Genomic DNA, 11,298 nt, shown 5'->3' with positions numbered 1-11,298 from the left:
CATCCATCCTTTCACTCCTGCCTCAGTCTTCCATTTAAAGCCTATTATTAGTCATTTCACGGATGATTACAAGCGTACCGTGTGGAGAGGTGGGTAGTGAGCTTGACTTTCTTCAAGCCTCACGCTACATTTGGCAAATTAGCAGGTGTGGCACATCGACCACTTTCACTGGCATCAGGGCCCGAGCCATCCATGTGCACAGACTTTGTTGAGAATGTCTTTGGTTGGCGTAAAGAACAAGGATAGGTGTCACTTCACCTATCCTTGCCACGGCAAAGTCCCAGCATGCTGTGTCATCTACCACAAAATTTGGCTCCTCAAGCTCTGACTAATGACATACAAGATATCATTATTTGGGAAATATGCTAAATTGTTAGACACAATTATTAGAAAACTATTGACAAGATATTATTATTATTTTTGTCCAACATGAGCAGTTAGTCATAGAGATTTACACTATAATATTATTGGGCAGTATGATAAATTACTATGATTTCACAATTTTACACTGCAAAAACTCCTGATCTAAGACTTGCAATCTTATATCTAGAAATTAAGTCTTTTTGATGTTGTTTTCAGAATAATATACAATGCAAGAGCAGATTGGGTAAGATTATTAAAATTATTTTAGGAATCCTTGTGTTTTTTTTTTTTCTTACTGAGTTTGTAAATCTTAAAGTTAGTTATTTTACATGCACATCAAGCTGAATTACTATCAGAAACATTGTTAGAGGCCACACTGTGTCTTTTAAGGCTCTTTGTAGCTGTGACTACCCAGTAACAACTGTACACAATCACTGCAAAAATGACTTATCTAAACATAGGAAATAAATAGCCTACTTGATTTGAGAAGATACAGGCAAAAAACAAAACAAAAACGAAATTATCTACTAGTGCAATAAGATAATTGAACTTGATAAGATTTCTTTAAATAAGGAAACATATCTAGGCTTTACCAAAGTGAGGTATCTCTTCAAGTAAGTAGTAAAACACTCATTCCAAGTTCTGTATGAAGTCAAATAAACTCAATACTAACTAAATCTTCTTTCACTGTTCCTGCTCCTAAACAAGTGTCTTTTTTGTGTCTTAAAATGAAACAAAGCATTTACACTAAATGAGATCAAGCACGCAGAATTGACATTGTCACCAATTATTTATTCAACTCAGTTGCTTTCTGAAAGATTATGACGACTGAAGGAGCACAGGCAGGGACTCAAAAGCACGACTCAACACTGAATAAAATTAATTGCAGATCATTTTGTTATACTCACTCTCCCGCTTGTTTTAAAGAACTTGACTTCCTGCCCCTGTGTGTGTTCCCACCACTGTGATTGTGCAGCCACGCCCCGATTAGTCCCTGTGGTTCCCCCACCTCAGTGCCCGTTTGTCTTTGTCCTCAGCATCAAGCAGTCCAGTGTTACTTCCCAGCCTTGTGCATTACCTCCTGGTGTGTTTCAGCCCTCTGCTTGTTTTCCTGGACTGGCCTTTGCCTTCTCCTAGCCGGACTTATGGCCTGATTATTCACCTGTTATTCAGACCCCTGCTTGTTCTACTAGACCTTGATTTGGCCTTCACCTTACCGGACCTTTTGCCTGACTACTTAACTTTATCCAGTGTTGAGTTGTGCTTTTGAGTCCCTGCCTGTTCTCCTTCAGTCATCATAACCATTCATAAAGCCATTGAGTTGAATAAATAATTGTTGACATTGTCAGTTCTGTATGCTTGATCTCATTTAATGTAAATGCTTTATCTCATTTGAAGACAGAAAAGCTCATGATGACGGCTCTTGAATTGAATTGAAGAAAAATAATCTTGTTTAGTAGTTCTGGTTTTAAGATCATTTCACTCAAATCAAGAAAGAAACAAACAGTGAGAGAAGAATTAACAAGCTGGTGTTGAGTTTATTTGACTTCATACAGAACTTGGAATGAGTGTTTTACTACTTACTTCAAGAGATACCTCACTTTTGTAAAGCCTAGATATGTTTCCTTATTTCAAGAAATCTTATCAAGTGAAATGATTTTACTGCACAGAGACTGTCATTTATTTCTAGTCAGTAGAGTTCAGTCAGTGTGATAAATTGTTTATTATAGGTCATCTTGAATGTTTTTTTTATATTTTAGATTTGACCAATTAAATACATTTTCTGGTGATGTCGCATCAAAGTATAGCAAGTAAATGCTAATTCACTTTTTATGAGGTCCAACTTTCATAGTGTGCTGTTGGAGGTCAAATCATGGCGATTAAAGGAGATCAAGGAGATTAAATATCCCTAAAATGTATGTATTTCAAGGTGTTTAACATTAAAAACTGCCACTCAAAGCTAAAGGACTGACAGAGAAATGGGTTTTAAAGCGGCCATGCAAAGCCTGCTGATGCTTTGTTTTTTTTTTTGTTTTTTTGTTGTTGTTGTTTTTTTTTGTTTTTTTTTTTTCACAGTTAACAGAAGACTGACCTTTTGGATCTTCGCAACTAAATGACCTTTACATGATGATGCTATTGATTCCAATCCATGGCCCTAATCACTGGAAAATCCTCTCAAACACAGTCTCAGTCTCATCTCAGTCTTGTGTCCATCTCATTCTGTCTGTATACGTGCGCATGTTGTACACGATCAGGATACAGAGCAAAGTTATTTCAGGCTATAGAGCCAACGAACAACATAACTTTGGTGTAGCGAGAGGTACGGAGAGAGAGACTGGTGTGTTTCCTAAAGCAGAGGACCTAACTGACCCATAATCACACAGGCAGAGTCTGATGTATGCAGTCGCACTGTATATTTAGCATGTCTTCTTTCTCCTGATGGCTGGCTACTGGTGGCCACACCAAAACTATGCCATGGCAAAATAAAGCTATAAAAAGACAGCAGGAAGATGGTTCTAGGTACATACCCAGATACAGCCATGTGGTGGAAATCAAAGGAGGGTAAATTACGACCTCCATTTGCAAGATCAAACAACCACCAATATCAATAGAAATCAGCTGTATTTTTAGGGGTGCATTGATGTTTTTTTTTTAACTTCACAGACCCTATCATCATATAACTAACACTGCGCTGACACTGATGATGTGCACTCCACCCTGCCGGCGGTCCTTTTGACAGGCTCATCATTGCTGTGCAGCTGAGCTTTGTTCAAACTCACAGAACTTTAATGTAAATTCTACTGGAGTCCCCAAGGTTTCCAAAGATCCCAAATATGCCCTGTTGAATTTCAGGGAAAAGTGTATAAAATGATGCAGAGGACATCTAGGTGCATTCTCTATTATGTAATACTGCAGCCACAAAACAAAGACATCTTTAAAGGAAGATCAGGGCATTAGTAAATAAATTTACATGGTAACAAGTGAAAACAGTGGAAAACAGGATTCTGAAAATAAAACAGCAGCTATGTAACGGCACCTAGTACAGTGAAGAACTCTGAGAGGGCCTTACCTTTCAGTTTCCACTGCCGGTTAAGCTGAATGTCACTTTCCTGGGGCAGAGTGAAGAAAGTGAAATCCTTTCTTGGAAGTGACAGTCCTCTTTCTGGTCAGGAGAGAGAGTGGTAGGAGTGTCTGTCAGCAGTGGAGGGCAGCAGGCGATATAAAGCCTGGCTACAGCACACTGTGTGACGTTACATGGACCAATGTGGATCCTCTGTGTTCACACACTTGATGCTGCTGATTCTGAACCAGCACTGAAATCTGACACTCGCTCAGCAGGTTCCTCTGGGAGGGTGCTGGGTATTAAATTGTTTGACACTGTTGAACAGATTAAAAGTGGTGAGATGAAAACATTGTGTTAAGAAATAACCCATTGTATTGTTATTTCTGATGAATTAAAGGACCGTACCAGTGATTTTGAATATGTGGCCCGATTACTACAAATTACCCACATTTTGCACTGCAACAAACCATTTTGAAAATCATGAGGGGGTACAAAAGATTTTACAACATATTATCAAAATCCCTTGATTTTCAAATTAGAATTTTGGTGGCGTATAACAAATGTTTCACCTGGGACTATTTTCCCTGGAGGAGGGGCTGTTTCACTCCACTCAATTTCAAGTCATCAAAACACAACAGGGCTGCTGCTTTTAGGAAAACTAATGTGGACGATTTTATTACAGTGACGGAATACTGGTATGAAGAAAGTTTGAAGTCTCTGAAAGTTCATTTTCATATCGCAGTGGAATGAATGGAAACCAATGGCTGGAGAAAAGGAAGGAAAATGATAAACATGACTGCTTTCTTTAGGAAAAAAATAGCAGAAATATGAAGTTTTATACATTTTCAGATACTACACTAAACATGCAGAATCACTGGTATGGTAATAATATTTTAAATCATAAGAAAAGTAAACAATTCCTCATTTTACTGGGGAACCCCTCGAAGCCTCAAAAACCCTTGGGTGTCCTCAGACCCTACTTTGAAAACCACTGGTCTAACACTGAAAAGAACAGCAGACTAAGGTAGAAGGGCGGGTTTGAATCCCAAGATTAGACTGAGAAAATATGAGTGAGGAAAGTGACTGAATAACACTCTCCCTTCCTTGACAACAACCGCTGAGGTGCTTTGAGCAAGACATCAAACCTTCAGCTGGCCCTGGAGCTGCTCAGTCACTTCTACTAGTTTTACTGGTCAAGTCCTGGCGTGAATTTGTGGAATGGCATCAGAACCCAGTTGCCTTTCCCTGGACAAATTAAGGCTGGAAAAATTAAATCTGACATTGATCCGACATGTGTTAGATAGAGCGGCTGGCTGACTGCCAGAGCTGCAGGGCTCTGCCTCTGGCGCCATGTGGCTACAGTGATGCCAAACTCTGAACTACCACTGCCCCCTGCTGGAGCAGCAGGTCATTAGCTGCTCTGGCATAGCATATATGTGTGACTGTATATACAAGGATACAAGGATACAAGGAAGTTTATTTGTCATTATACAACAGGTTGAATAATGAAATTAAAGTGTGGTTCCCTCTTGATTGATTAATTGATTGTATAGAAAATAAAATTATTAAACATGGAGGAGTGCAGATGGTGCATTTAGTAGTCTCACAGCCTGAGGGAAGAAGCTGCTCTGTAGTCTGGTTGTACGGCAGCGAATACTTCTGTATCTTTTGCCTGATGGCAGCAGGGTGAACAGGCTGTGGCTGGGGTGGCTGTTGTCTTTTAGGATCCTTTTGGCTCTGCGCAGGCACCTCACCTCCCCGATATCACTGATGCTTGGTAGATGGGTGCCAATGATGTTTTGGGCAGTTTTAATCACTCGTTGCAGAGTCTTCCTGTCCTGGGCCGTGCACATCCCATGCCAGTTTGTGATGTTTCCAGTCAGGATGCTTTCAATCGCTCCTTTGTAGAAGCTGACAAGAACTTGGCGTGGGAATTTTGCTTTCTTAAGTTTCCTTAAGAAATACAGCCGTTTCTGGGCTTTTTTAACCACCTATATGTGTGACTGTATATGTTACGTGTTCTTTAATTTGTTTTGTTTTTTATTAGGTTTTGCTTGTAAATCTTTTAATTGCATTGTATTTTTTATCTGACCCCAGGAAGAATAGTCGCTACTGAGGCAGTGACTAATGGGGATCAACAATAAACAATGAACAATAAGCTAAGGTTAGGCTGTGTGAGGGGCTTGCTGGTTCCATGTCAGTTTGAAAAAACACTGAGCACTAAAAACAGTTGCAGAAATTCAACTTACACCATGGGGTGGATTCGTTTTATTCTACTGCATTACCTGCTGTGGTTTCATTCTATTTTCAGGAAACATGAACAAGGTTGGGATAACTTTTGGAATGCAGAATATATAGTAATCTTGACATATTATCTTCACAGATGTATTTTGCAGTATACCCTCCACCATTGCCAGGCTCTAGCTTAGGGAAGATAAACTATGTGTCTCTGAAAGAGTCTGCACGCGTTAATTCTGACCAAACACTATAGATGCTAATTGCACAAAATAACACTTGTATAGATTAGATTAGACTAGATTTGATTTACCTCTATTGATCTCCCCGTGGGGAAATTCAAATGACACAGGAGCAATAGCAGTGGGTGACATCAAAGTTAACATCAAAGCAACAAATGCAAAAAGGTAGAATATGGTAAAATACAAATAGAACACAGTAGCTCCCTCAGCTGTATAGGATGTCATTAAAGCTGCACCAGACCAGATTTTTACATGAAAACTCTGGCACTTCATCAGCCCAAACCACTCAGTGGGGCGTGAACAGAGACGAGTGGCCCATCTCCTCTGAATGAGACGCCAAAGATTCACTCTATATGCCCAAATTAAAACTGGAAATTGGAAATCCTCTCCACACAGAATGTGACTAATATAGAGTGGAATACAAAAGACTCTAAATCCAGTTTGAATCTGGTGAAATGTAGAATGTTGTTTACTGTGAACAGGCTGATGACATCTGACTTTAACCTTCTGGCCTGTTGTAATTTTTCAAACAAGACTTACCAATGCTGAAATCTGAGAGTGACACTGACAGTAGCCAGTGGTGAATTGAAATAGATGGGGAAGAGGATGAACATGAATCAGGAGACGTCTCACTTAACAATAAAGGTTGCAAACTTACTTTCTATCAACAAGACGTCTGACTCCATAGTGCTCAACTCTTGATAAATCGCAACAATTTCATGTGGGGGGTGGCAATATAAAATAGATAAATTTGCAGCATGCCTGGATTTGTGTGTGTGTGTGTGTGTGTGTATACATGTAAGACTTTTTGAGCCTTGTCAAAGAAAAATTTCTGGCACCTTCTGGGTCAGACAATAAAATTCTATCTATCTATCTATTACACCACTAGCACTTAGGCCAACTGGAGGAAGTTTTATACAACAAAGCTCATCAGTTATTAACAGTATCATTTCAAAGCAAAGATACAACAGGCACTGTATTTGACATAATTTTTGGACAAAACTTGGGGAAATGATGGATGTCGACACTGGGGCGCAGCATTTTTTGCCCCGCTGTGAAGTGGGGACATACACTATATTACCAAAAGTATTCGCTCACCTGCCTTTACTCATACTATGAACTGAAGTGCCATCCCATTCCTAACCCATAGAGTTCAATATGATGTCGGTCCACCTTTTGCAGCTATTACAGCTTCAACTCTTCTGGGAAGACTGTCCACAAGGTTGAGGAGAGTGTTTATAGGAATTTTTGACCATTCTTCCAAAAGCGCATTGGTGAGGTCACACACTGATGTTGGTCGAGAAGGCCTGGCTCTCAGTCTCCGCTCTAATTCATCCCAAAGGTGTTCTATCGGGTTCAGGTCAGGACTCTGTGCAGGCCAGTCAAGTTCATCCACACCAGACTCTGTCATCCATGTCTTTATGGACCTTGCTTTGTGCACTGGTGCACAGTCATGTTGGAAGAGGAAGGGGCCCGCTCCAAACTGTTCCCACAAGGTTGGGAGCATGGAATTGTCCAAAATGTTTTGGTATCCTGAAGCATTCAAAGTTCCTTTCACTGGAACTAAGGGGCCAAGCCCAGCTCCTGAAAAACAAGCCCACACCATAATTCCTCCTCCACCAAATTTCACAGTCGGCACAATGCAGTCTGAAATGTACCGTTCTCCTGGCAACCTCCAAACCCAGACTCGTCCATCAGATTGCCAGATGGAAAAGCGTGATTCATCACTCCAGAGAACGCGTCTCCACTGCTCTAGAGGCCAGTGGCGGCGTGCTTTACACCATTGCATCCGACGCTTTGCATTGCACTTGGTGATGTGTGGCTTGGCTGCAGCTGCTCGGCCATGGAAACCCATTCCATGAAGCTCTCTGCGTACTGTACTTGGGCTAATCTGAAGGTCACATGAAGTTTGTAGCTCTGTAGCAATTGACTGTGCAGAAAGTTCAGCATCTGCTGACCCCTCTCCGTCACTTTACGTGGCCTACCACTTCGTGGCTGAGTTGCTGTTGTTCCCAAACGCTTCCATTTTGTTATAATAGAGCTGACAGTTGACTGTGGAATATTTAGGAGCGAGGAAATTTCACGACTGGATTTGTTGCACAGGTGGCATCCTATGACAGTTCCACGCTGGAATTCACTGAGCTCCTGAGAGCGGCCCATTCTTTCACAAATGTCTTGTTTCACAGTCTGCATGCCTGAGTGCTTGATTTTATACACCTGTGGCCAGGCCAAGTGATTAGGACACCTGATTCTGATCATTTGAATGGGTGAGCGAATACTTTTGGTAATATAGTGTATATGTCACATGTTGGTCAGTCTGTTGGTCTCACAGCAGTTTGGCCCACAGTGGCATAATCTCAAAGTGTTTGGTGGATCACCATGAAATTTGGTGAAAGCAGTTGGTGAAAACTATTTTTGACCCCATGACCCTCCTGTAGGTGCCACCAGCAGGCCCAGTGGGAAATAACATGCTTGTTAATATAAACCTGACAGGCCAAGCAAAGCACCACCACCAGGCCAACAGGCCTCAGGCTTCATGCTCAGTATCTCAGACACTGCTGGGACCAGTTTGATGAACCTTTGAGGAAAAGTGCATTTTATTTTGATAACCCATCTCCAGAAAAAATGGCAACAGTTCTGGCACCAAACACAAAGACCTCCAAAAGTAAATTGGGTAAAATGGGAAAGCATAAAAGTCATCAATAAAAGTAAATTTTTATGCTTTATTGTGATGTGTCTTTCACCATTTTTCACACAGTTGTATGTTAAGTTAAATTCATAAGTAACAGAAAATATCTAGAGGATACAAGCTACACTAAGCCCACAAAAAATAAATAAAATAAAATAAAAATAAGAAAGAAAGACAGAAAGAGGCAAAGATAGAAAAAAGACAAAGACAGAGAGAAAGAAGAAAGAAAGGGGGCTATTTATTGAAAATCTTAGGTTATATATATATATATATACACACACACACACACACACATTATATATGTGTGTATATATATATGTATATATATATATATATATATATATATATATACTCGATGATAGTATTTTTTGGGGGGCGCTGTCAGGCAAGGGCCCTTGGAATTGTCTTAAGTTTTCCCCCATATACGGTGCCCCTGGCTGTCACACCAAATGTGTTAAAGAAATGCTAGTTCAGCTGGTTCTTTCTTTCCTAGTAAATTAATACCCAACATATTTTCCAATTTCCAATGTTAAGTCAAAGATATACTTTAGGGTTTTCTCAGCCTCTTCCCAAAAGGGTATCAGTACTGAACATGTCAAAAGCCAATAAAAATAACGTATTTGTTTGAGCACATATTTGAAATATGTATCAATAAATAAATACATACATAAGATAGAGCTTATGGGTGAGATTTGATGACGAAGGCCTGTAGTTAACATTATCATCAAAATGGTCCTCTGTGTCATGTATGTAAGGTATATATTTGCTTTTCCTAATAAAAGTGTTCAATCTGCATTTAGCATTGCCTGTTATTGAATTCATAAAAAGTAACAGGCTTATGCCCACAAGATGTTTCACTGATTAGTTTTTCTTCATTGGCTGAAGTCCTGTAAATCAGTGCCAAAACTTTCCCCATGGCACAATGCGTTCACTCTGACTGCTAAGTGTAATACTCCCCTTTGTCCTCTAGAGGGTACTGTTGCCTAAAGGGAGACAGTGAAGGGCCTGCAGCATCTAAAACAACTGATGTCGACCATCCATCCATTTTCCTTAGCCTGGCAGTCATATTCACGTCGGAATTATTATAGTTTTATATTTAACATTAGTTTTTATTCTTATTTCGTTTTAAAATTATGTTTTCAATTCAGTTAAGTCTCAGTTACTTTCCAGGGTGCGCTTGCTTGTTTCAGTTTAAGTTTTTTTTTATTGTTTTGAATGTTTGAGTTTAGGTTTCATTTGGTTCAGCTTTAGTTTGTTTTGTAATGATTTATTTCAGCTGCCTGTTTTTTCCCCACACCTAGTTTTACTTAACTTTAATAACCATGATTCAGGTTCGTATTTTCACTGAGTTATTATTCAGATTCATAGCAATTGTAAAGAAATGTATGACTAACCCACAGAACTGAACTACTCTGGAGCTTCTACTTTGACGCTGCATCCGACTGCATTTTATTTACTTCTGATAGCACAATACAGTGTGGGAGTTAGGACCCTGAGGAAGGCACTATCCATTGGGAGGAGTTTGGGAATGATTGACAGGACAACCAAGTGCCCATCTAGTGCAGGGAAAACTACTGTTCCGTCGTCGCGTGAAGGATTGTTATTTAAAAAAGCACTTAACGTCTGGTAATTCCTCGATTAATTACACGTCGGGAAACGTATGAAGTCGACAATAATGACCATTGGTCCGTAATTTACTCTTTAAAGCCTTTCGCGTCGCGCTGATAATGCTGAAGATGAAGCTACCGATGAGACCGGGAGAGGAAGGAGGCGACGAAACGGCCGAGGACGACTTGCTGGAACAGTCCGAGCTCCAACATGTTTCCAGGGCGGACTCTCCCTCGTCTGTGTCCGACAGACTGGAGGACTCCCACAGACATCGCGCATTTCCATCCCAGCTGGACAAGGAGACCGTTTTCGAGTGGTTCGGCCTGCACCTAAACCCTGCTAAGCGGATCGAGTTCATGTGCGGGCTGCTTCATATGTGCCAACCGTTGGAGCTCCGCTTTCTGGGCTCTTACCTAGAGGATCTCGCCAGGAAAGACTACCACGTCCTCAGGGACTTCGAGATCCGGGCAAATAACACAAGTGATTTGGGGGTTTTAACGGACGTGATAGACCCTGTCGTGCGGTCTAAATTACTAGTCTGTCTGTCTTTACTCGGGTCTGACAACAGGGAATGTGCTGGGATACTCTTTCGGATACTGAGCCATGTAGATCCCGCCTTGTTCTACAAAAATTATGGCTACTCCCTTCCTCCATTCAGGGACCCTGCTCACCACCACCCGTTCCATCCACCCTGCCAGGACGGCAGCGTGTTCGGGAGGACGGAGCAGACTTGCGGGCTTTCTAACAGCGAGGCAGCGGCAGGACCACTGGAGCAGTTGGCGCTGCTTTTCACCATGGCCTCCTTACACCCAGCTTTCCCTTTCCACCAACGGGAGGTGATCCGAGGGCAGCTTGACAAGATTGATGTTGCCATGGAGGAGGAAAGACGGCGAACTCAGCTCAGAATAAATGCCCAGGTAACCATAATGTAAACGACCTAGGCATTGAATTTAACATTAGTGTTGTTTAGCTGAAAAATTGCTCGGTGTGTTGGAAGGGGCGGTTTAAATGTGTAGCTTAGCTTCCGAGCTAACGTTACAACGCAGTGAAGGCTAGTTAGCCGACATGCTAAGTGCCAATTCCTCTCAGGAAAAGAA

At 41.1% G+C, this 11,298-nt stretch overlaps 1 protein-coding gene across 1 annotated transcript in view; it reads left to right on the top strand.

The window, feature by feature from the left end:
• The first annotated feature begins 10,078 nt into the window (after positions 1-10,078).
• zcchc2 (zinc finger, CCHC domain containing 2) overlaps positions 10,079-11,298 on the top strand; it is a 42,002-nt gene continuing 40,782 nt past the window's right edge. The window contains exon 1 of the mRNA XM_030079093.1: positions 10,079-11,118. Coding sequence (XP_029934953.1) covers positions 10,321-11,118 — 798 coding nt within the window. The 5' untranslated portion in view covers positions 10,079-10,320. The remainder of the gene's footprint in view (positions 11,119-11,298) is intronic.

This window comes from Myripristis murdjan, chromosome 20 (assembly GCF_902150065.1).
Source record: "Myripristis murdjan chromosome 20, fMyrMur1.1, whole genome shotgun sequence".
Lineage (NCBI taxonomy): Eukaryota > Metazoa > Chordata > Actinopteri > Holocentriformes > Holocentridae > Myripristis > Myripristis murdjan.
The sequence above is the reverse complement of the archived record's forward strand: the minus strand, read 5'-3'. Positions and strand labels throughout refer to the sequence as shown.